Below are 26,004 nucleotides of genomic sequence, written 5' to 3'. Positions count from 1 at the left end.
TTTCAGAGCTGTGCTCGCACAAAAAAGCTGAATAATGTAGATGTGATGTTTCCCTCCTTTCTTCCTTTGTGCAGGTCCTTTCCCAACAACTACTGGGACAAATTTGTCAAACGCAAGGTAAATTATATTCCTAAAAATTTCAGATTTTTGAATGCATGCATTTAATCTATGGAGGAAATACACATCATGCTGCAGTGAAAGTACCTCTGCCTTGCCTGTAGAATCTAAGAACAAAATAATGTTGACAAGGCCTTTAAGCCAATAAAGGCTTATTATCTTTCCTATGGTCAGCAACCCAGGTCTTGAAGACTATTAAGGGTCTCTCCAGCCCTCAGGTCTGCCTGGTTATCCTTTGTATTAATGCTGAAACTTACTGTGAAGAAATAGTTCCTATTATTAGTGTGCAATTTACATTTTAATAATTTCCACACAAGGCCCTATGTTTCTGCTGATAGATCAGTACAGTCAAAGCTGTAATGGAGCCTAGGAGTTACTATAATGATTGTTGCTGGCCTCTTAATGCTAACCCTAACTCAAGCTATTGACAGATGGTCATCAGCAAAACTGGGAAAACATTTTTACTCTTTAAAATTTAGTCATATTTTTTTTTAAATGTAGTCTCTAACCCTTTCATTTTGTGGGATCTGTAATTACTGAGTGTTAAACTGGAAGGTTTTACATGATTAATGTATATCTATTTCAGATTTTTAAAAGATTTAGAATTACTCTTTTGTTAGACCTTGCTGCTGTGTTCAAATGGCTCAGAATGTGGGTACCTCTTCTGCTGTATACAGGTGATTAATAAGTATGGGGATCTGTATGGAGCTGAGCGCATTGGGGAGCTGCTGGGTCTGGATAAGAATGCCCTGGATTTCAACCCCACTGAGGAGACGGTGGAGAAGGAGGCCTCTTTGGTGTCCTGGTAAGACCCACACCTCACCTGCACTGCAAACCACTCATCTCACCATACTGAAAATTGAGATCACATTGATGACCTCTCTTGGCAGGTTGAGCTCCATGGACACCAAGTACCACATCTGGAAAATGGGCGTGGTCTTAACTGACAATGTGAGCTCAATATTTATTTCCTCAGTGATTTTACATGACTTTGGCCACCAGTTTGTCTCCCCTTGTTTTCTTCAGTTCTCCTCCAGCTAGTCACAATAGTCTCTTTGTCAAGCCCCTTATCAACAATTATCCCATTTGCATCACCTCAATAGTTAATAAAGTTCATAAAGTAATTGCCACTAATTAAGCACAAGATGATGATTGACAGCCATGTTTGCAAGCTACACTCATATATTAAAATTCAGTTTGATAACTTACTACTGTGGACCAGTATTGTGTGCCAGTATTTGTATATTTTAATACAATGAACATGCATGTAGGCAATTATGGGCTGTGACAGAGAAAAGGTGGGTGGGGTTATAAAACCATGATATCAAGGGTGAAGGCAACAAGATAACCAAAGCATCCAATTCTTTGCCTTGTTGCAGTCCTTCCTTTATCTGATCTGGTATACCACGATGTCCATCTTGGGACACTACAACAACTTCTTCTTTGCTGCTCACCTGCTGGACATTGCCATGGGTTTCAAGACCCTGAGGACCATTCTGTCCTCTGTTACCCACAACGGCAAACAGGTAAATACCGTCTGGCCTCCCCCCGATAGTGGGGAAATGGCAAGTCTCATCAGTGTGCTAAAGGCTATCTCTTCCTCATACAGCTGGCGTTGACGGTGGGCCTGTTGGCTGTGGTCGTGTACCTCTACACTGTGGTGGCCTTCAATTTCTTCCGCAAATTTTACAACAAGAGCGAGGACGAGCAGGAGCCTGACATGAAGTGTGATGATATGATGACTGTGAGTCTCTCAATTCATTACTACCCTGCACCATGTTGCCTCTGATCAAGTTTTGAGTGAAAGCTTGTGACCAAGGTTCTGGGTCAAAGAGCTTCAAGGGTGGTGAGAGTATTAAATGTAATCTCCTCTCCCCTCAGTGTTACCTATTCCACATGTACGTGGGCGTGCGAGCAGGGGGTGGTATCGGTGATGAGATTGAAGACCCAGCGGGGGACCCTTCCGAGCTCTACCGCATCCTCTTCGACATCACCTTCTTCTTCTTCGTCATTGTCATACTGCTGGCTATTATTCAGGGTATGTGCTGGGTCAGCAGAGGCCATGGTCACCTCACTGCGAATCTACTTATGATGGGGCAGTGACAGGGCATTAGCACATAAAGGAGGACTAACACCCTGAAAACAACAGCCTTTCCTAATCACATCAATTGTTTTTACATTTTCACTATGTGCATCTACGTGTGTTTTAAGCAGACTTTTATTTTTTATTTTAAACTATAATTCTTTACATGCTCTACAGTTCTGGTTAATGGTTTTTCATTTCTGTGTGAACAACTGGGGGAAAAGTATAACTGGTAGATGTTGTGGTACAGGTTTGATCATTGATGCTTTTGGAGAGCTGAGAGACCAACAGGAGCAAGTGAAAGAGGACATGGAGGTGAGATTGCGCAGGTTCCACTTTAATGTAAAGTACAGCCATCTTCAGGCATGCTTAAAATGGCACCCAACATGTTCAACTTTGAACTTTGGGCAAGTAATATTGGCAGGACATTTTGCAGGCTGTTTTTGGTGCATTCATGTAAAAAATTCAACACAATAAGGTCTAATTTGTCCAATCCTCAGACAAAATGCTTCATCTGCGGGATTGGTAATGACTACTTCGACAGGATCCCACACGGCTTTGAGACGCACACCTTACAAGAGCACAATCTGGCCAACTATCTGTGAGTATCTCCCTGCTTCTCGCCCCAGTGGTCACCGGCCTGAACGAGTGCACCATGCCTCCACTGTACTTTGCCTGATGATTTTGGTCAAACGCAAAGAAAAGGGGCAAGATCACACCGTTGCCATTTAGTGTATCGACTCACTACTGGTACTCTCAACAAACTGGTAGGACTAACAGAACTCATTCCGCCACCTTATGAGCTCTTGTAGAAACCAGCCTGATGCTGAATCTACAGATGGTCAGCTGGACAGGGAATCATTAAATATTCAGTGTTCCCGATACTAGTCAGGTGCTAGAAAACCGATCACGACATTTCACTGACTCTTCTGTGCGACTGTCCTGTTATTCTTGCAGATTCTTCCTGATGTACCTCATTAATAAGGATGAGACAGAGCACACGGGACAGGTACCTACACCACCTCCCTCTCAACCTACACCTCTCCACTCCCATACAGACTTAAACCCCGCTGCCCCCACCTCCACTTATCTTCCCCCCATGAATTAAGTGAATATGCTAAGGATGCTTCACCACTCATTTCAAGTCATCATGCCTAAATATAGTGCATATAGATGTCATGAATAAAACTGTGCTAGGCCATTTGACACTTTAAGTACAAAACATCCCAATATGATATAACTTTTGCCATTCCAGTTAAAGCGATAAAAAGCCATGAGTATTTAAAAGTAAAAGCCTGACTTAAGAGGAAACCCTGTGTGCTCTCTGTGCAGGAGTCATATGTGTGGAAGATGTACCAGGAGCGCTGCTGGGACTTCTTCCCTGCGGGAGACTGTTTCCGGAAGCAATACGAGGACCAGCTGGGGTAGAGGAGGGGACCCCACGCCATCGCGAAAGAGAACTACTGACTTCAGCCTCATCCGAACCAAACAGCTTTACTATGGAGAATCACGTTTTTCATCTTAAAGGGGAGGCTAGATGCTGTCTTCTGTACTGTGGAGAAATGTCATTTCATATCAAGATAAACTGCTTTTCTCTCACCTGCAATATTATGCCACGTGCCAATTTACAGGAAAAGTCTTAAACCCAGAAATCTGAATTTACTCTCGAGTGGCGTGTTCCTCGATATGTTGTCTGTTCTGCACAACCCCAAACCCTTGCACACTTTTCTTCTAGAGTATCACTGGGGTTGTGCAGGGTTTCAGAGCTGTGTGAATCCTTATATGCACAAGAATCAGATACTCACTGAACAGTGAACACCAGGCTTATGGAAGGAGGCCGGGTGAATTTTTAGGAAACTAGACGTACCTGTGCACAGTGTGGACGTGTTGCTGCATACCATAGCCATTTCAGCCGAGTGATTAGGGCGGCTTACCGGGTCAAGCCTGCTACAGTGTGCCCACAATAACATGTCGACTAAGTGCCTTACCGCCTTACCTGTTCGCCAACAAAGCTATGCAAACCTGTGTCCTGTCCTGTTAGCGCTGTAGTCCTGGGATAGTGAGCCGCAGTCATTACTTGGTTAGTTATCAATAGTGCGCAAACGCTTTCCGAGTTAAGTGTCTTTCCAACCGCAGCATTTCCGCAGCAGATCGAATAAGCATCAGCAAAGGACATTACCTCACACAGTTTATTCAAAGCCACATGAGAACAGAGGGAAAATGCACATGTACGGTCACTTGTGTTTAGTTGCTTTGCCGAACTCTACATTTCTTTGGAGGGGGAAAAAAATAAATAAATAAATAAAGAAACCAATGCAACAAAGTCTGACTGGTTCCTGCATCTGGGATTGCACCTGGTGCTTGGATGGACAGAGTGCTACGGCTTGAGTTATGTAGAAGACATTGCGTGTTTGTTCCAGTCGGGGTTGTGTCTGAACATTCCAATGGAATGGGAATACTATGATGGACAGCAATACTGGTACAACTTTGAGGTCTGCGATCAAAAGTGCAACACTAACACAATTTATTAATTCCTTTCCTACAAAATATTAATTGCCCTGCCAGTCAACTTAATTGACTTCATCAAAGGCCAGCGCTTTGTGTACCAGGTTTTCTACACCAAAATCACTGCTATCTTACCTTTTCCAGAGACTGACATTAGTGCAATTGTAAAGCCTTCACTCAAAATGTCATTTAGAAGCAGTGGCTGCACTTTCTAACAAAGTACAGAGACACACACAACTTCCAGCAGCAAAAGGGAAAACCAGTTGGTGTGTGTGTGTGTGTGTGTGTGTGTGTGCATGCTTGTGTATGTGTGTAGCTGCATGTGTTACTGTGCGTGTGTGATGGTGTAACAGGGATGGATGGTCCACCGCCTCCACTGTCTTGGTTGTATGAATCTTCATGTCCAGCTCGTGGGGTCAGGAGATCATGCTGTCCAGCCAGTCCTCCAGGTCGTCCTCCACCACCTCCTGCCTTTTCGCCTCCGCCTCCGGCTTCGCAGCCTCCGCCTCCGCCTCCGGGGGAACGGCCTCCGGTTCTCCCTCCTGGGATGTCGCTATGGAAACCACACAGCGCTCTCTCTCCATCATAATGCAGAGGCGTTCTCCAGTGATTGCTGGTCTGCAGACCGTGGCCCCATTAGCTTTGCAATTCCGCGTGAGTGCTGGACACCTGACTGGTCACAGTTAATGACTTCACATAATCTTTACCTATGATGGTGCGATGATGGTGCTTGGAGTAGCAGAGCGAGGGGGAATCTGCCCCTCCAGAGGACGTCCACCCCGTCCGTGGCTCACTTTCATTTGTGCCATTTTGCCATGTGACGGCTATTTTGGCTCCTGAACGCTAAATCAGTACCGTTTAATTTCTTTCTAGTGCTTGGTATGCTAGCAAAACAAGCACACCGAGTATGTGGCATTTGTATGCCTTGCATTGTATGTGATGACTCCATATGTAAGAACACCAGTTGTGTAAATGCATGTTTTGTATTAGTGCAGGTAGTACAGTGAATACTCACACGTATCAGGGAGTTTCATCTCATCCTCAGGGGCAGGTGTAGGCTGGGACTGATCAGGGCCACTGGTCTGTAGAGTGAGGAGCACATCCAGCTCCTGGTCCAGCTCATCGGCTGGGGGTGTGGATGTCCCACAGGACGCCACGGGGGCCTTGGAAGGCACTGCAGTCCCACCTGCGGTGCCTAAAACAGGCCTTACGGGACAGGAAACGCCCAGGCTTCCAGAGAGGCCCTGTTGTGCTGGAGGAGGCCTGAACAGACCGTTCAGATTAGCGTCCTGTTTCGGCTTCGGAGTCACCGTGGGAAGCTCTACTGGGGTCGCCGCCTGAAACCAGAGACAATAGTGATGATGCACAAGCAGTGAGAAGCACTGAGCCACATCATCAGGCCACAGCGCATACAAGAGCCGTGTACAGAGGTTGCAGTGGTACCTGTATGTGCTCGACCTCCAGGTTGAGCCTCACGTGCAGGGGGAGTTGCTGGAGGGACTGGGCCAATGCCTGGAGGTCCACAAGCATAGCAGACACCTGCCAAGACAAGACCAACCAATCACTGACCAACATCACAGGGCACTGACCAATGAACCAACCAACCAACCTGAACACTGATCACAACAGTAGAAGACAAAGAAGAAAAGGACTTGCATTGCAAGTCCTTTTAGGGAAAGAGACGCACCTGATTGCTGGACAAAGAGTCCGCCTCCCAATCCTTCTCTTCGGACAGGCGAAACTGGGTGAAGGAGTCGCCTGGAATAGAGAGCCAGGAATCAGACCCACACCTCACTGAGCATTCATCTGTCTGCAGCCAGCGGCTCGGTTAGCCATCTGCCAGCTAGCGGCTTTCCCCAGCCATGGAGCAGTCTAACAGACATGCTCTCCTTTGTTCTGATATCTGATAGTCCTTTTGAGAAAACCAAGTGGGAGAGGAAGAGCATTTTGCTCACATTATTAATGCTGGCACAAACTTCCTGCCAGTGATTAGATACCAGCACCTAGCCAAACATTCTGAATGCATCCAGAAGTTCCTAAAAAGTAATTTAATTAAGTGTAAAGATTACAGGCTCCAGAGGACACTGAGCCAACACGCACCACTAAACCAGATAATAAAGGCAGGGACATGGCCTCCACCTCCATCTCTGTCTGTGGGCAGACAGGACCTTGGACCCACGGGCTTATTCTTCCAAATCCCACCTCCCTCCTTTTCCTCACCAGACATAAGACACAGCCACATCCGTAAAGAAATGCATCCTTGAAATTAGACCCGACTGCATCTTTCTCTTGTTGAAAGATATCTCTTTACAGACAATGATTCACAACACAAAGGTAAAAATCCACCATGGTGAAGAGGAAGTGGAATGTACACCTCTGTTTTGCCTGGATCGGTTGCCAGGTCTGCATGGTGTTACACCTGTAAGCGGTGAGTTGCCATTTGCACTGCCATTGAGAGGTAGACAGGAGGGATCACAGAGCCTATAATGGCATTCATAACCACATATTAGAGGTCAAGACTAATCTTTCATGAATTATTTCATAACACTCATTATATTACTGCCATTCATATAAAGCAATCCAAAGATCCTCCAGTTCAGGATGGAACTCTCTCCCCTCAGCGCACACACACACACACGCACGCACGCACGCGCACGTGTGCACACACACACACACAGGCTCTGTTCAGGGGGTAGGGGATGGGGGCTTGTGAGTTACAGCACTGTCATCTTGCGAAGATGTCAGTGGGCAGGGGATTCATTAACACGTTGTGTGTGGGCCACACACAATCAGCTTTACAAAGATGTGAAATTGCATGTTTTGTTGAATCTCTAAGAGAAAACAAGTTAACACAACCTGCAAGGTACAAACTTAAACATGATATATTTCTGCAACTTTTAATGGACAGCTAGGCTACTATTTATCAGCTGAAAATTACAGTGTGAAAAAATAGGCTAAAACTGGCATATGCAAAAGTTAAAGCACCCTTGAAGTTGATCCATGAATACTTTCAATTCAACCAGGTGGAGACAATTCCAGTGCTTAAAAAATACTCTGACCCTTCTGACCCTCTCAACAACCATGAGCTCATCTAAGCAGCTGACTGAAAACCTGAAAATAATAAGATAATAGAGGGAAAGGCCCTAAAATATATCTAAATGCTTCCAGCTTGGAATTTCCATGTCAGAAACATCATTAATAAATTGAATTTAAGTGTACCTCTTAAACTGAAAACAAGGTCTGGAAGACAAAGAAAAATATTTGACAGAACTGCTCGTAGACAGGTCAGATAAGCAAAACCCCATACATCACTGCAAAGGACCTGAAGAAAGTTTAGTGACACCAGAATAATGGTGCACCAGTTCAATGTGCAGAGATTCTAACAAAAAAATGATCTGCGCTGTCACATGAAAACCTTTCCTGCAATCTTGTCGCAAAAAGTCAATGTGTGAAGTATGCAACTCAACACCGAGATATGCCTGAGATAGGCCAGCGACCATTAAGAAAAAAATGCAGAGGACTGACAAAACAAAAATAAAATCTATTTGGCCTCAACCATCAGATACATTTGGAGAAAAACGGGGGAAGGATTTGAAGAAAAGAACACCTTGCCAACCGCTAAGCATGGGGGTGGACCTATTACTTTTTGGGGTTGTGTGGCAGCCTGTGGCACAGGCAATATTGCGCGGGTGGAAGGAAGAACGGACCCGGTTAAAAGATTTTACGCCGACATCTGACAGTACTGGCAGCCGGTGGCACGTGTCAGAATCTGACAGAGCCCGGTTTCAGTATTGGGTACAGTAATGACTAGAGCACTCCACACTGAGGGTGGGGGGACGGACTTATAAATGTTAGGAGTGCCGATGCTCGCGGGGTCTGCGCGGCTCCAGGGGATTCCAATCAGCGGCAGCGCCGGCTACCGTCTCCGGTGTGCCAGGAAGCGTGCCGATCGAGGGGTGCCGGCGTTGCTTTTCCTCACCGAACAAGGGGAGTCATGCAGGACCAATTATGCACAGTCCTGCATAAACAACATTATTTCTCTCTTTTTTTTGGCGCAATTATCTAGCATTATTAGGATAGATCAGGAACAAAGCAAAACAGTTTTAATTGTTGTGCAGTTCAGAAAAGCTCTCCAATAATAACCTGTCAGAACTCTGCATCTGTTTGTCGGCATGGAACTAATTCTTTCGTAGCTAAACATCGTTATCAGAGGCTGGTTTACTGCACTTAAACTTTATGATGAGGGCTGCAGGGGTTATTCCAACTGCTTGAACACATGGGAATTTAAACTGGCTAGAACAATCCTATGCTCTCTTAATGTTGGACGATGAACACAGATGTGATGCACTCAGGAACATACAGTTTGCAGCTGCTTAATATTTCTATTTAAATGTAATAAAGACACTGAGTGTCTCAATCTGTGATGTCATAACACAAATTCTTCACCAGTGTTTTAAAGCATTTCTAAAAGCCACGAGTGGAAAGAAGAGCCGTATCGTGTTCGTTCTGAGGTGGATCTTCTGATAGCGTCTTCCTGAAGCCAAGCTGGACACCAGTGACCGCCCGATGTTCTGAGTTTGGGGACTGTCCTCTTGGACACGTGGCACATTCCAACCTGTCTATGCAAAAGCTGAGACAATGAGGACGGTGGACCGATCCACTCTGGTATTGGGGTGACTGGTGAATGGTAATGTACAGGTTAAGGCACTGCCCTGTGTGAGGGTCCATCCTTTCTCCAGCACTTTCTCCATGCCAATCGCAGCTTGCGGGTGCCCTTTACCAGAACACACTTTGGGGAGTCTACCCTTCTGAAAGTGGACTCTGTAGTGCGCTTCTTAAGCAAACAGCATACAGCACATTAAAGGAAGCGTTCGAAAAAGCTGCACAGAAAGGCATCAGCCTATACCTCCTCCCCCAACTACTGCTACCTGAGAGAGCTATTTAGGGAAAATGCTAATTGGCGTTTCTCACGCCTCTTAAACACAGCACTGGCCCAAGCCAATTAACACAAAGCTCTTCTGGAGCGGCCTAAGCCGTCAATAAATCAGACTGCCTTAATTGCAATTAAAATTTAAAAATCAATGGCGCATGACAAACGCGGGCCTGCATGTTTTTTTTTTGTTTTTTTTCCCCCCTCCAAGCTCCCAGTGAAAGTTCACCATGTGCCAGTGGGCACAGGGATTGATTTCAGAAACATTTCCCTTTACCCGATCTCCTTCCATAAAACTTCTAAAATTAGATTACGCCAATAGTTCTTTCAGCTTCATAAAGCGTGGCATTTCCGTCAGACTTAATGCCATTTTAAAGCCATAATCACACGCTGTTGAACCAGAACCAAAATCACAATGTCAATGACGGTACCAGGTGTCATTAATAAACTCATTTCTAGTTTGACTTTAATATACTGCATCCCCTTGGTGGGTCCATTGGCTTCTCATAACAGTATTATGGTACATTATTTGTTTGTTTCATTTGGTCCAAAGAAACCTTGGCTAAATTAGGCACAAAACAAATGGTAGCATTTATGTTAAATGTACATGAAAAAACTGAATCAAGTAACTAAACAAAATAAATGAATAGGCCTTTTCTCAAAGGAAATGAGAACTGTGAGAAGCTGATATAAGAAACTCAAGCCATCTCTGTAAGGAACTCAGTAAGGCCATTTCTACCTGGCACTCAATAAAGCCTAAAGGTACTGTAAAGTAAAGGTGTGCAGTGTTGCTTTTCTCTAAAAGGCTCCTCAGAAAGCAGTTATCTTGCAGTGCCATATGATGTGCAGCCCGCACCTTTGAAAAGTGAACTTTAATTAAAAACTCTCATTGATGGGAAAATTGTAGTTTTTGATCCAAATAAAAGAAAGCAGGAAAACTGCAGAAATCAGCTCTAATTGTGAGAGACAGCCTCCTGTTTAAACTGCAGAGGCAGCGTTTCCTTTGTCATTATGTGATCAATCATCAGTGATGATAAACGTGCAAACCCACACATATGCACACGCGTGCACACTCAAACACACACAAACATGCACACGCATACACACACGCCGCACACACGCCGCATGCACAGACACACACACACACGCACACAATGCATGTAGTGAAAGCGGTGGCATACCTCCTCAGCCGTGTTCCATTTAATACGTTTATTAGCCTTGCAAGACAGTGTAAACGTTGGGTCACTCGCTTCACAATGAGCTCTGCATCTCTGATCAGGGCAACCACCACATGACACGTTCATTCACAGACGCCCACAGAAGTAGCCTGCATCCCGAGGCACTGCCTCTAGTGTTTCCCCAATCACATGCAAAATAAGCTTTCACAGAGCCTAACCCACCTCCAGGTTAATCCCAGAGATCTGAGGGGCTTGTGTATTTGTTGATAATGCAAGGACACCCATCAGACCACAATATGTGCCACAAGACACACTAACAGGATATGCTGTTAAAGTCCACACTGAATTACCCAATCAAAGAAAATTCCAGAGTCTTAGTTAGAATATCTGCATTCAAGCATCCTCCATTTTAACACAACTTGTGCACTAATGGGAGAGGAGCTTTACAGAGCTTCATGAATCCGAAAAACAATGTCGCTGAATGATTCCAGAATTCACTTTCCCCGTATTATTAAACTGTATATTAATTCTATTCTATAATTTTAAGTGGAAATATGCACCTAGAGTGTGGTCTCTGATCAGCCTAGAGCACAATGCCTCCTGTGGCGTGTTGGTGTGCACATGCCCTTCACTGCCGGAGAGAGGACACCACACATCTGAATGAGCCGCTTCACTCACTGTGAAAGCAGGACACAGAACAACAGAATAATATCCTTTCCCACTTGCATTAATAATAGGCATTGTTACCCAGTAAGGTTTAACTAGGTCACAGGCTGCACTTCTTGATCCATTCAGAAGTGTATGCATTACAACGCTGTCAAGTGCTGATCCATGGCTAATTTCCGTTGCCCTAAATGACTCGAGTGAATATGAGTAATCACACAAGATGTTAAATGTGTCACACAAGAAAGCAGTCACAAGCAATCCCGCGCAAACAGCAGACTGCTCACTTCTTGGCGATAGCCCAACACGGGGACGGGTTAAGAGCCGCTCGAGTTTTGTGCTTGGGAGCAGCTCCGCAGACAGGGGTTAGAGAAAATGACCATGCAATCAGTCTCCACAGGCAGACATTCACCAAGCACACCTACACAAAGCCTTCTATGCCACACATCCTCCGACACAGCATAGTTCATTATTATTCGTCATTGGTGCCGTAGTACAAGTGAAGAGCGGGTGTTTTGTTTGCCAATGATCGTAAAGTGAATCCCAGAGTTATTAAATGAATGTAAAAAAAAAAAAAGACACATTTTCATAACAGGCATTAGGCTTAAAACACAGCTGCTCTGCTGAACCAGTGGTTCAGGTTTTCAAATTAATTTTAGCATGCAGCAGATATGAAAAAAGGTTCATAATACCCGCCTCATTAGAGTTTGCCCGCTGTTAAAAATTCCACCGGTTATGGCCACTCAAAATTCTGCTGCATTAAATAATAAGCTGTTTATGTCCTTGGGCTGACCTTGAGATTAATTAAATGTCAGCGTCGGAAAAGGACACCTGGCTGGGCTGTGCTGGAGACACGCTCAGACACAACTGAGGTTTTAAACGCGTAAGTGGGGGGGGTTGGGGGGTGGCTGCGGGTGAGGTGGCTACTGAACACTACAGGATGGTGGGGGATGGTGCCTGAAAAAGTGAACATACACCACCAGCACACTTTTGTTTTATTTAACAACACTTTAATGAGGCCAGTTGAGAACACTTTGCCATTTACAATTATGTCCTAGACTACAGGCTAAAAACACACATCAGCGCAGCCTTTGTGGAGAATATAGAAAGCAAACTTTAAAAATGTAGACATAATTAAAAAAAACAACTGAATTTCAGGTATTTAGTCTGAATCAGAATTTATTTCAAGATAATCTGGTACTTAGCACGGTAAACAAATTTCTACAGTGTGCGGAAATGTTTGTCACTCGCTCCACGAATGTGCGGATTCATGTGTAAATGGAAAAAAAAGCTCTGCGTTTGGCAGTTTAACAACCTGGACCATGGTCCTCTGATCTAAATGTGTGCCCTGGACCATGGTCCTCTGCTTCTGTTAACGCACTAGTAGAACAGTCCAACCGATCTTTGATTGTTCTGTGTGATGGGATATTTATCATGGTGGAGCCTTTAGCAGGAGAGGTTGCTCCAGGTGAGGAAACAGTCTGAGTATTCAGAGTAATCTGAGTGAGGAGATGTACGCTCTGTGGGTGAGGAACTGTTCCGTGTGATGGCTTTAAGTTTCCCCCTCTTATCTTCCCAGTTATATTCTCGGTTAAACGGTTGTATAAATAGCCGTGGGCGGAGTCTCTCCTTTATTGAGGTCGGAACTTCAAGGAGCCAAGTTACACGGCTCTACCGTTATGAATTATTTGTGCTTCCCTGTGCCAGTAAGATCCATTTCCGTGGCCACGCCTCCGCGCGGCTCAGACCCCTCAGCGGTGAGAACGGATGTGGAAACGCTGACCGTGCGCCAATGGACCCGGACTCACGAGGGGCAAGGGCAGAGGGCACATAAGGTAGGCCGTTACCTTGAAGGGCTGTTCTCGCTCGGCCCAGACTCGAGCTCACATCTCCCATAACCGGCTTCTCGCTGACACTTTCTTGTATGGGAACCATTCGCTGTCTTTCTATAGGTTTTTTTTCTGTCCGAGTCTCTGCAATCGACTACCTACTGGCTGTGATTTCCAAAGTGAATGGAACCTGATGGGTCACTGACGGCTCCATCATAATTAAGCTCACAGTATGGGCACACTGACACAAAAGAACAGATTGTTACAAAAGTATCCATTAAGGCTACTGTTAACACTGTTAAGAACTCGATCGTGCCGTAATGAGCTCCGATGCATTCTGAAAGCACAAAAGAGGTCTGTAAATGAGGTGGAACGATGTCCAATCAGACGCTACTTATTCATCAATATCTTTGCAGAACAGGACCGCTCCACTGTGTGAACAGCGAATGAGTATAGATCACACCGTAGGACCGTTTCCTTGCACTCCATCATGTCAGAGACTGCGGGTAAAACAGTGCCCCCGATGGTGACCGGAGGAATGGGGGGGGGGGGGGGGGGGGGGACTGGAGATCAGGGGTAGACGGGATGTTGCTGTGGTTCAGTGGGATGTGTTGTCAGCACAAATCTGCTTTCGCTAATGCCCATGACTCTTCACCAAAAGGACTGGTCTTTGTGTCGGTGTTCAGCACTACCAGTTGGTGTGGTCATGAAATAATATGGCAGGCAGTATACTTTTTATTACTCCCCTGGTATTATTTTTTCTTAAATAGTAAAATATGACATGAATATGAAATTTACACCTGAAACCTTTGACTAGCATATTTTTTTTTACAATTGGTTTACAATTATCATTACATTTTTCTTCTGCGTTAAGTAAGCATTCAAAAATGTCCTATTTTTTAATTAAACTTGATTGTTGTCACACTGTCATTGAAGTAGATGAAAATAATTTATCATTTGCAATAGAGGTACCATCAGCTGTTACTACTCACCTATAATTTATACTTGAAAGTTTTGTTAATATCACACACTAAAACTTCAGTAACCACTGACCTGTTCCCACTCGCTAAAGTTAATGGAGCAATTACTATTGATGTAATATTGATGCCATTCTAGACAGAAAATAAATAAGTAAATGAAATGAATAATCCAGAGGAAGTTAACCTGAAAAGAAATCTGAAGCGTGATCAATTTTACCTGAAGCTCAATCAATCAGGGACCCCTTGTATTGGCATGTCTATTGGAAGTAGAGCAAATGATGCCACTCAGCGTGAGGGTGAACGGTCCCGTTCCCATTGTGATGTGGCCGTGCTAGTGGGCGGGTCTGGAGGGGCGGGGCGGAGTCCCAGCAGACCTGTGGACATCCTGGCGGCGGGATAATTAACCAATCGCGGGTGTGCTTTGGTCTGTGGCACTGCACACAGAGAGCCCGGCCGCAGCGCTGTCTCACCTGCAGCCCTGATTGTGCCTCACGCTAATCAGGCTGGTCACATGACCACAGCTTTCCAGTGGGCATGTTCCATCACCACATTCAGCAATGATGCCCCACTGAGCAGCTCAAAGCATGGAGATGATTTAATGGAACTTATGTTCATAAATCACCATATTTAAAACCAACGTTAATGATGTTCCTAAATCACCATATTTAACACCAACGTTCACTTTTTTAACCTTCATAATTGCCATAAATGTAAAATAAGTAAATAAAAAATCAATTTCAATTATGCATTAAAATCATGTATATCAAAATATGCTTTAGGACATCTTTTATCTATTAAAGCCTTTTAATGTCAAAATGTTCTCTTCAGGACACAATAAATCCAGTTTAGAGCTGCCTCCTACCTACAGCAATGACATTAATCTATACTCAAACAGGTCATGAGATGAAAACAGTCACCAGCCGCTCAATTCTTGTGCACAGAATGAGCATTAACCGGATTAGCCTGATTCAGCCAGACTAGAGATATGAAAATAATTAACTTAAAGATCTGACTCAATGACAAGGCTGCATCATGGAAACAGTACCGCAATTAGACTCAGTCTTGAAACAGTCTTGTCTTCACTGTTCAGGTCAAACGGTTAGAAAACAACAACAATCCATCAACAGACTGCGATAGTGGAGATGTTAAAATAAGAAGGCATCGAGGGCAAACGATCGCATCTCTCTCTCTGGAGCAGTGGCACATGGCTGTCTGTCACAGGCAGGGTAATTAATAGACTCCTTTGGGGTGAAAAGCTCTTGTCACCGCGTTCTCCAGCTCAGGATCCGACGGGCGCACTGGACTCCCCCAACCCCCGACCACCAAACCCTCCCCCTCCCCCCACCCCACTCACCTCGTCCCCTCGTGGGCAGCAGCCCCCCCCCCTCCTCCTCCTCCTCCTCCCTCTTCTTCAGGGTACTGAAACGTGATAAGGCGTGCGGATCCCGTGGGAGTTCCTCCTCCAGCCACGAGAGCCGTGTGTGCACGCGCGTGTCTGTGTGTGTGCGCGTATGCGTGTGCGTGCGCCAGAGAGCAGCATTAGCGCGGGCTCTCCTCAGCACCGCCGCGTTCAAACTCCGGCACAGACTAGCGCCGTCGCCCGTCTCCGCAAAACCTGCTCTGCCGCCTGGGGCTCCTCAACCCGTCACCCCGGCGACAGAAGCTCCATTTTGTGGTCTGTTCCATCGGAAGGGGTTCTGACCCGGCGGGAGCCGGCCGCTCGGAAACCCGCTCCCACTTGTTGCGAGAAGCGGTCGAGCGCTCGGGAGTTTGGACAGCGAGCGTTTTCCCGCCGTCCGCGGTGGGACCCGGATGCTCTGGAGTTCTGAGCGGGATCCTCGGAATTTATTATTGGGGGCAGAGAGGTGGCTCGGCAAGGATAGGTAAGGATGCGTAGAACCTGTTTTGCTGCATTAAGGATCATCAAAACATTGGAAAGATTGGCAGCATGGACCTGTGGACTGAGCTGCTGGTGACAGAGAGGAGCTTTCTGCTTTAAGGCTGAGAAACTGTGAGTATGTATGTCTCGCTGTAGGCACATCTCCTGAAATTCACTTTAAGCGCTAGCAAAATCGAGTAGAATATACCCCGATACAAATATGCACAACCGCATGTCCGCTGGGCTGAAATCTTTCACACTTTCCTTTGACATCACTGAAAAGGTGCAAAACCCTGTGAACTATCCGTGAGTGCATGACGACGGGCAGGAAATAATATCTGTATTTGTCCGTGGAACACCAGTAGGGTGCATTGAACACCACTCTTCACCGGTCACCGTTAAGAAACCAGCGCAAATAGCTAGCGATACAGATTAAAGCACTCAGCAATCACCGCAAAAAACCACATTGTTCCGCGCTGCGCCGCTTACCAGTAATGCTCACCGCTCCGAGTCGATGAGAAACACCGCTGTGCGCCGTTCAACACCGCATTACTCACTGTTCCCCCGCTATCCTGCCAGTATGTAGGAAACTGGCTGTCTGAGGTGAAAAAAGCCAGAGCCCTAATGGAGGGTCTGACCATCCTTCTAATTAACTGATATGCACTTGCTGCTGAAAAAGTCAGAACAGACCTGAATGTCAGGTGTTTCTACTTCCAGAGCTCTGGTCACAACCACAGCTTCCCTTCTCCTCCCCAGCCCTATTTCCTGCACTAAGATTTTGAAAGGCACTACATAATTTCAATACATCATTACTGCCTGTCCTGGGGGAGTTAGACTTTCTTGGATGTCTTAAAATTTCCAAATTACTCTCCTGTTTTGACAGCAGCACGGAAACTTGAACATAGAACCTTAAGATGATGATACTCAGAAGACTCATGGTTTAATTCAAACACAGCTTAAACCTTTCCATAAAATAGATAAATGAGTTTGAACTAGTTTATGTAAAAGATGAATCATTTTGTCTTCCAAGATGCTACTTTCTGAAGCTGGTAGAGGTGACCTGCAAAGGATTAGAAGGCTTACATTTATGGTTACCATTTAAAACGTTTATGAGAAATGACACGAGACATTATCTGAATGGTGAATTTTGCACAGTATGCACATATACCAACATTTAGAGGGCAGTTTGACAAATCATTTTTCAAGGACTCCATTCTCCTTATAAAGCATACAAGTGGTAACTCTCTAACCAGTACACTTAACTTTCCCTTTATAATGATTGAAATCAATTCATATGGGATTCATTTTGTTCTTCCACCTCATAAGATTAATCACCTTGAATCTCACTACTTCCGAGTACTAATCCTTGGAAAGAACGTGGAAAATGAATTGCTTCCAATTTCCTAATGTAAAAATCCAGGATATTACATGGATCCAATTAAGTCCGAACATACTGGGCAGCGCGAAACTGCTTAATACAGGTCCTCGCTAAAATCAAAGAAGCAATTATCTTCAGAGAGAAGTTTCCCAGGCAGAGTGCGAAGTCAGCTCGTTCTTTGTCGCACGTTAAACTAGAACGTGGACGACGAGCTGAAATTGAGTGTTTGAGCGGACATCCGAGATCTGCCTTTTTGAAGCAGGATTTTCAGACACGGGCGAACAACAGCGCGTACACGGTAGACCGTACCGACGCGCCGGTTTACGCGGCGGATAACAAAGCCAAACGACGGAAGAAAGCGCAAGACTTTTAAGCTGTCGAAGCCGACGGCAATTTCCGTTCAGGGCTGAACCTGTCTCGTGATGTACTTCGCGTGACTCTCAGCTCAGAACTTTGCTCCGGGGCTTCTCGTGGATCTAAATGCAAATGCAATTAGGTTTGATGTTTACATAAAATCCACATTCGAACAGAATCAAGTTCTAGGATGGATGCACTCACGGATCCTAATTCAAACAGAATCAGGCTCTAAAGATACATGGATCAAGATTCAAACAGAATCAGCTTTAGCCGATACAGGGTCTATATGGTTTCATCACTGTGTTTGCAGTGAAGTGTAACGGTGGTTTGAGTGTGCAGTGACTGTTAAACTATTGGGACTGAGCGGCTTACTTCACGGCCCCTGGGGGCTGATGTACTGCTTTACTTTACTGTTCATAAAGGCCAAGTTGTCCAGATCATTGCTCTCTGTTCTCATAAGCATACTGCAGACGCACATATGCATACAACTAGCTACACATGTGTACACCCATATGTATAAACACATGCACATACTGGGTGCACACAGACACAGGCTCGCTCACAAGCACATGGCAATATGCCAAACTTAATGTATAGCTTGCTTGCTAAATACTCAGTCAAGCACACACTGCCACCCCCCCCCCCCCCCCCACCAAAAATGCCCCCCATGAGTCTGTAATGAATGAATTATGAAATCCCAGCAAGGATTCATTTTAGGTTCTTACTGCCAAAACCATGAACAGCAAAGAGGTTCAAATAATTCCTCCACAACAGTACAGCACATTTACTATTGGTTGGTGCGATCTGAGAACTGTACAATCGGCATTTGTAAACCGCAAAGAAGGGTAAATAGGTTTTTCAGATGTGTTTCGAAGTAGCATTCCAAGCAGTGCATTTAAAAAACGTTTTAAAGATTAATTAAATGCACCTGGAAACTGTCCCAGAGAGGAGGGGCTAATGTCACATAGGGGTAAGAGGTGAACAGGGATCGTGCTCAATCCTTTTACCCACAGTAAGATGATTGAGAAATCTCCCTTGAGATCTGAACCCAGAGGCTGCAGAACTCAATATATATTAGGTGGCTAGAGAGGTTATATTAACTTAAAACATCTTTATATTAAAAATGGCATTGGGGGTGGCGGCATTGGATTAGTGGATTGGGTGCTTGACTTTCAAGCAAGTCAAGGTTCAATCGATTATTTTAAGTCACAAAGGAGCAGAGTTTGTTAAGTGCCTAGGCTAACATTTATCATTGCTGATTTTTAAACTGCTGCAGTAATGACGATAATAATAATAATAATAATAATAATAATAATAATAATAATAATAATAATACCAATTATAATGATAATAATAATAATAACAATAATAATAATAATAATAATAATAATAACAATTATAATATTATTATTATTATTATAATTGGTATTATTATTATTATTATTATTATTATTATCATGTTCTGAATCATAAGCCAGGAAACACTGACAATGAGACAAAGGCTTTTTCTCTGGAAGCAAAGACATTTGTCGGAAGAGAATGAACAAGCAGCTACATCAGCTATGCTACCGCCAGGAAACAAATGATAACAGCAGCTGCACCTAGCAGGGCTGCCAGTCCTGTAATGCTGATTACAGATGAGAGGAGAACTGTCACTGTAATAAGATGGTGGCCAAACTGATTTTCTTGTAATCTCACAGAGGGATAAATACTGCTTTGTCCTGCCTCAACAAGCATCGCTAGTCTCATCAATTTCTAACTGAGCAAAAACAAACCAGGCCATTCAAGACCACGATATAAAAGAAAACCCCCTTATTGGGCATTACTAATAGATAATACTATAACTAATAATAATAATAATTATTATTATTATTATTATTATTGTATATTTTTTATTATAATTATTACTATTATTGTTATTCCTAATAACACTACTACTACCACTACTACTAATAATAATCCATGTATTTATTGTGTATTATTATGTATAGCATATAATAGAGCATGGGTGGCATTTCTTCTAAATCAAGGGTGGTTCTCAATTTCAGTCTTGGGGGACCCCTGTGTATGCTGGTTTTGGTTACAGCCAACCTCTTTGTTAAGAATGGGTTGTTGAACATGTGTTTAAGTTGTTTTAATGTTTTCCTTAAATGTATTAACATAATACAGGTTTAGCTCATTATCAATTGCTGAATTCTTCATCATCTACCAAAGGGTTCGTTGTAGTGGCCTGGTCAACATTTTCACCAATTAGGTACCTGGTTGATTCACGTCAGTTTTTTTGTTTTAAGTTAAAAGTTGTTTAACCACTTTTTATATGATAATTTGCAAAATAGTGCAAGAAGCACAATATGAATATGGGGCTTTTATCCCTCATGACAAGCCTATAGCTATTTCATATATAATGCGGTTTATGAGGGTAAATAATCCTTGAAGAGGCGAACAGCTTCTAATTAAGAAAAATGAACAGCTTGTTAAAATATGGATAGAACGAAAACCAGCAGAGGTCACCCAGGACCAAGTTGGAGAACCACTGTTCCAAATGAACAGCATTTGGATACGCAAACACTCAAACGGGAGGAAAATGTTTATTGGCTCATTAAACGTATCAGTGAAGAACCAAAGGCAGCAAACGCAGACGTGGATATTTCTGACCTGCGGAGCCCAGCAGGGCGTGGTAGTCAGTCCCTCGCTGCGTCGGTCCTTCCTCCTGCAGCTTCTCTTTCTCCTCAGCTTCATAGCGGTCCCAGTTGGACTCCAGCTTCCTCCGAGAAAATGTCTGAAACCCCTCATCCTCCTGGTCCACACTGTCTGTCTCATCTCGACCCTTTAAACATGATCGAACTCCTCAATACATCTTATCTAATTTCCGGGCATACCTTTTACAGAGAGAGGGTGTTAACGTTCACCTCTCGCTTACCCATGTTTTCCTACTTCATAACCGCCGGATTTGACGTAAATGTGTGGAGGCTGGAGCAAAACACACTACTTTTAATCTGGACAGACATTAATATAGTCGTGGGAGTTGCCTAAATTTTGATTTTAGTGGACGATTTATGCGACAGCATTGGAGATGACCAGGAAACCAAAATTTTCTTTTTTGACGCCGATCCCGACCAATCACTATGCCAACACAGACAGCACACATGCCACGTATTCCCAGGAAACCCAGGAGTTTACTCTTGCATTCAGAAAAGTGCCGATATATACACACCGGTTAAAATAAGTAGGCTATGTAGGCCATGCAACATTGCGTGGTACTCCACTGCCTCCCAGCGGGAATTCTACCAACCAAAATCATAACCTCATCCTGTTCCATCTCCGCCAAACTTGGCATGACATTATTTATGACACGGCATCATCTGAAACAAGCTGAATGAAAAGTTGCAAAAAGTACACAAATTACACTGCTTGCTAGATAGCGTTCTAAAAGCTACACATTTATTCCACAGCACCCGAGCATGCAATATTATAAGTCCAGCCTTTTATGGACACATACAGTACACGATATATGCGGCTCACATGACGTTACCTAGCTAAGAAATTAAGCATACCATATACAAGCAACCCACTATTATTATTATTATTATTATTATTATTATTATTATTATTATTATTATTATTATTATTATCGTTTTACTATTTTTTAAAGTATCTCATGGCTGTATAACAGTAATGCTGTTTACAACCATGCAACTGCAGTTAACTAACATTTAATCTAATCGATAAGCTGAACTTTCGCCACGCACCTGGTGATGGTCTGCAACAGGTCCACCCCGCCCCCTGCCCCGATAGTGGTCCCTTCTCCCTCTTCCACGATGGTGGCTACCCCTGCCCCGTCCACGGTGTTCACCCGAACTCTGGTGGGATTCACTCCCACCTCCCCTCTTCCAGCTTCCCCCTCGGCCTCTATTGTGTCTCGGTTCCATCACTCGTCCAGTTTTGAAACACCGAGATGTTTCAGTGTAAACAAAGAACTTGTTATTTAATGTTACCTCTCCACAACAACAAAACCAGCCTGTGTGCAGTTGTACACAGCACGGAACAGCTGAGCAGCTGCACCGCAAGTTTGTGCTACGTGTAACACCACTCCCGCGACAACAACAGCCTTTCACCAAAGTTCCGTTTGTAACTACGATGAGCATTTCTGTGGGACAGTTCAAATAAATTCACTGATAAGATGTTATAGTGTATATGAAGAATGTCTTTGAATATGAAGTACTCAGCAGACCAATAATTTTATACAAACATGGTAATGTGTTGCGGGTAACAATTTAATTAGTTTGGTAAACATGATTAAAATGTGCCTTTATTGTTATCTCTAAAGCTATTTTATCTAATCCTAATTGTTGTTTTCCTTCAGACGACCGTGGGAGAAAATTATGGCAATCACAGTCCATTTCCTGTGGGTGTAGTGACAAAAGCAGCATGGAAGCTGAGTATCCCCAGAACTTCACAGTCCATGGAAATGCCTCAAATGTCCAGGCTATCACACACAGTCTTTGGGAAGTCATATCCATAGCAACAATGTCAGCCATAGTGAGTCTGATAACAATAATTGGAAACATTCTTGTCATGCTATCTTTCAAAGTCAACAGTCAACTAAAGACAGTGAACAATTATTACTTACTGAGCTTGGCTTTTGCAGACCTCATTATCGGCATCTTCTCCATGAATTTATACACATCTTACATACTGATGGGATACTGGGCTCTGGGAAGCTTGGCATGTGACCTCTGGTTATCTCTGGATTATGTGGCCAGCAATGCATCTGTAATGAATTTGCTGGTCATCAGTTTTGACAGGTATTTCTCTATTACCCGGCCACTGACGTACAGGGCAAAGCGGACACCAAGACGGGCTGGGTTCATGATTGGCCTGGCGTGGTTAGTATCTCTAGTCCTGTGGGCCCCTCCCATTTTATGCTGGCAGTATTTTGTTGGCAAAAGAACTGTCCCCCTCCGACAGTGCCAGATTCAATTCTTCTCAGAGCCAGTGATCACATTTGGCACAGCTATTGCTGCTTTCTACATCCCCATTTCCATCATGATAATCTTGTACTGCCGGATCTACAGAGAGACAGAGAAGCGCACAAAGGACCTGGTGGAGCTCCAGGGGCATGCTCCCTCAGCACATCTAGGCCCCACAAAGCCACAGAAAATCATCATTGGATCCTGCTTCAGCTGCAAGCGGTCATCCAGCACCAGCTGTGAGCGGAAACAGACCTCCTGGTCCTCCTCAAACCCCGGCATGGTTTCCATATCCACAACAGCGTCCACCCAAGAGTGGCTCAGAGCTGAGCAGATGGCCACCTTCAACAGCTATGTATCCTTAGAGGATGATGAGCGCCGGTCATCTTCTGGAACCTTACAGGCAGGTCAGATGAACCCAGCCTGCGAGCAGGATGAGAGTCATGAGCTGGCTAGCCTCAATGAAGGCCTCTACATTGCCTCCCATCCCAAGTGTGGCTTACAAAAAAACAAGAGGGGTATCTCCTACAAGTTCAGGCTGGTCCCAAAGGACGAGAGCCCCCGACCAGGCAGAAACAGGGAGGCCAAAACGATGCCCTCAACTTGCTCCTCAGCAGAGTCCCTGGGTCACCCCTCCACCTCCTCCTCTTCTTCCCGAATATCTGGCCCCATCCTGAAGAGCCAAAACAGCAAGAGGAAGAGGATGGTCCTCATCAAGGAGAAGAAGGCAGCGCAGACTCTGAGCGCCATCCTCCTGGCCTTCATACTCACATGGACTCCCTATAACATCATGGTGCTCGTCTCCACTTTCTGCTCCGACTGTGTCCCGCTCTCACTCTGGCACCTGGGCTACTGGCTCTGCTATGTCAACAGCACAGTCAACCCCATGTGCTACGCCCTCTGCAACAAGACCTTCCGGAAGACCTTCCGCACGCTGCTACTGTGCCAGTGGAAGAGGAGGAGGGATGAGGAGAGGCTGTACTGGGGTGGCCAGAGTGTGGTGATGGGCAGTAAAGTGACATGAGATGTCTGCTTATCCAATGTCCTGTCTCCTCTCATGTATCCTCTGTCAAAACACCTTGACAGTTGTATCTGTACTTTGGGTTGGCATTATGAGCATGTCACTGTAATGGCACTGAAAGGGAAAGCAAAGAGGACAAACCCACACCAGCAAATGCACACATGCTGCCTTTCTGAAGGCTGAGACTGTTCCGCAGTGACACCACACAGGAGGAGTCCGCATGATTTGGTGTGGAACCAGTTTTTTGCCATTTTGAAATGATTTAAATTGGGGAAATGAGAACAGTAGGAAATCATCTTCACAGAATGACCTGCATACGTTTCATAATCCTCAGGTACCTACACACAACAAGCATATCTCAAGTTTCATGTTAAATACTATTTCCATCTGAAAAATGTACTGTAATCAAAGATTACATCAGTGTTACTGCTTGTAATATTCATTTCTGGTTATTTAACTTTAATAGACTGTTATATTTTATTAATATTATTGGTAATGCATGAATAGTGCTTAGGGCATTGTGAAACACTGCAGTTAATGTACTATTACCATTTGTTCCCTGACAATGCTGTCTATACTTAGGTAACTGTGTCTTATACCACACAATGAAAAGACCCATATCCTGTACATATGTTTTACATATTGCTTATTGTAAATAGATGTGTTTCTCCTTTGTAAAACCTATTTGTTCTGTGCCTAAACTTTGTTCTCCTTTGACCTGAGATCTGTTATCCCAAAATTCAACACATTAACTTTCACATTTCAATATTTCTGTTGTTCGGTTACATGTGCCTCTTTTCTGCATAATGTTGAATATGCTTTATTTTCATGTTCTATGCTGAGTAACTTGGGAGACCTATGTGAGTCAACAATGACAAAAATACACCATAAACGTAAAATTTTTAGTTGTAAGTTTGTGGTGAATTCATTAATTTGAATGATTAGTTCTTACCATAGAAGTCAGCTGAGGTGAATCAGTCACTACTGACTGCCATTTCCACCATGTGAAGTGTTCCTGTAAGGGGTGTAATGGTTCTCCAAATGCACAGTTTGGTTCCAACCTTGATTTCTGGTTTGTGTCTTTTTTTAAGGGAAGGGGAAACAGCAAAACTTGTTGCTTCTCTAATTTGTTTCATTCAATCAATTATAATTTTGAACATAAAAAACATTTACTGACCATATTTAAAATCAATGAATATCGGTCTCACTCATATTTATTACACAAGAAAAATAATTAGTCACTAAAAACTAAGAATCCTCATTGCCAATGAACAGAAAAGGAACGGTGTTGTGTTCAATTAACAATTAAGCTTCAATTATGCTTGAAGTTACTTACTTTTCACTAAAAAGGATGTCCAAAATGTCAACTGAAAGGGTTTCTCTCTGTGCTGTAACATCATATACCCTTCTGTGGACATTTTTTTTAATAAGCCCTTGTAGAAAAATTAAGCCAGTATTGCCAGGTCTCTCAGCAACTTTCGACAGCTTCCGTAGCTTGATGGCATCATAAAAGTGCACATTTGAATGGCATCCTGTTAATTTGCATATACATCGCCTGCTCATTATATTACCATTGCCCATGAGATGAGGCCTGATTTTGACACCTTTTTTGCAGACAAATGCTAACAAATAGCCTTGATGAATGAAAGGAGAAGCGGTGAAAACTATTAGACACAACTACAGCTAGCCAGCGCAAGTGGCAGCTTTAGCCCTCCCCATTCCGAACCGTGCCTCTCCATCTCATCTAGTGGGAGGGAAAGGTCACTGGGGCTAACGGCAACTGCCTGGCGATGGCTGCTCATAATGTAGTTGCGGCTGACTGCTCCACTCAAGCACGCCTTTTAATGGTGGCAATAATCGCTAAATGAAAATCTCAATGGTTACAAGGTCTCGGGCAGTCAGAAAACTAGATTAGTTTTAGAAAACTAAACTAGAATTGTCGCTGGTTCCTTTTGAAAGATACAGTCCCTAGGTGTTGATAAATTTAGCGATAAAGTTGACAGAGAATCCACTTGCTAACTTCTGTAGGCAATTCAAAAATATTACAGGATGGTTGTGTCAGTGTGCACTCGCTGCTCTCGGAAATAGCTCCAGCTTGCTCTAAAAATGCAACT

The 26,004-nt window shown here is 44.0% G+C and overlaps 3 protein-coding genes across 5 annotated transcripts in view; 2 read left to right on the top strand and 1 right to left on the bottom strand.

The window, feature by feature from the left end:
• Positions 1–4,490, top strand: part of LOC118229820 (ryanodine receptor 3-like) — a 90,572-nt gene extending 86,082 nt beyond the window's left edge. For all 3 annotated transcript variants that reach the window (XM_035422247.1, XM_035422246.1, XM_035422245.1), the window contains 10 exons: positions 75–117; positions 795–922; positions 1,008–1,068; positions 1,497–1,643; positions 1,727–1,861; positions 1,999–2,155; positions 2,451–2,515; positions 2,701–2,801; positions 3,158–3,209; positions 3,533–4,490. In XM_035422247.1, coding sequence (XP_035278138.1) covers positions 75–117; positions 795–922; positions 1,008–1,068; positions 1,497–1,643; positions 1,727–1,861; positions 1,999–2,155; positions 2,451–2,515; positions 2,701–2,801; positions 3,158–3,209; positions 3,533–3,628 — 985 coding nt within the window. In that variant the 3' untranslated portion in view covers positions 3,629–4,490. The remainder of the gene's footprint in view (positions 1–74; positions 118–794; positions 923–1,007; positions 1,069–1,496; positions 1,644–1,726; positions 1,862–1,998; positions 2,156–2,450; positions 2,516–2,700; positions 2,802–3,157; positions 3,210–3,532) is intronic.
• On the bottom strand, positions 4,376–22,003 carry aven (apoptosis, caspase activation inhibitor). Its single transcript, XM_035422249.1, has 6 exons — positions 21,649–22,003; positions 20,555–20,726; positions 6,393–6,463; positions 6,149–6,244; positions 5,721–6,042; positions 4,376–5,258 (listed from the first exon to the last, which is right to left on the bottom strand). Exons 1-6 carry the CDS (start codon positions 21,826–21,828, stop codon positions 5,122–5,124), a joined length of 978 nt encoding a protein of 325 aa, XP_035278140.1. The 5' UTR covers positions 21,829–22,003; the 3' UTR covers positions 4,376–5,121.
• Positions 15,712–25,068, top strand: LOC118229821 (muscarinic acetylcholine receptor M5-like). The gene is made up of 2 exons (XM_035422248.1): positions 15,712–16,296; positions 22,263–25,068. The coding sequence occupies exon 2, from the start codon at positions 22,328–22,330 to the stop codon at positions 23,891–23,893; it is 1,566 nt and encodes a 521-aa protein (XP_035278139.1). The 5' UTR covers positions 15,712–16,296; positions 22,263–22,327; the 3' UTR covers positions 23,894–25,068.
• The last annotated feature ends 936 nt before the right edge of the window (positions 25,069–26,004 follow it).

The sequence above is a fragment of the Anguilla anguilla genome, chromosome 6 (genome assembly GCF_013347855.1).
Source record: "Anguilla anguilla isolate fAngAng1 chromosome 6, fAngAng1.pri, whole genome shotgun sequence".
NCBI lineage: Eukaryota > Metazoa > Chordata > Actinopteri > Anguilliformes > Anguillidae > Anguilla > Anguilla anguilla.
The sequence above is the reverse complement of the archived record's forward strand: the minus strand, read 5'-3'. Positions and strand labels throughout refer to the sequence as shown.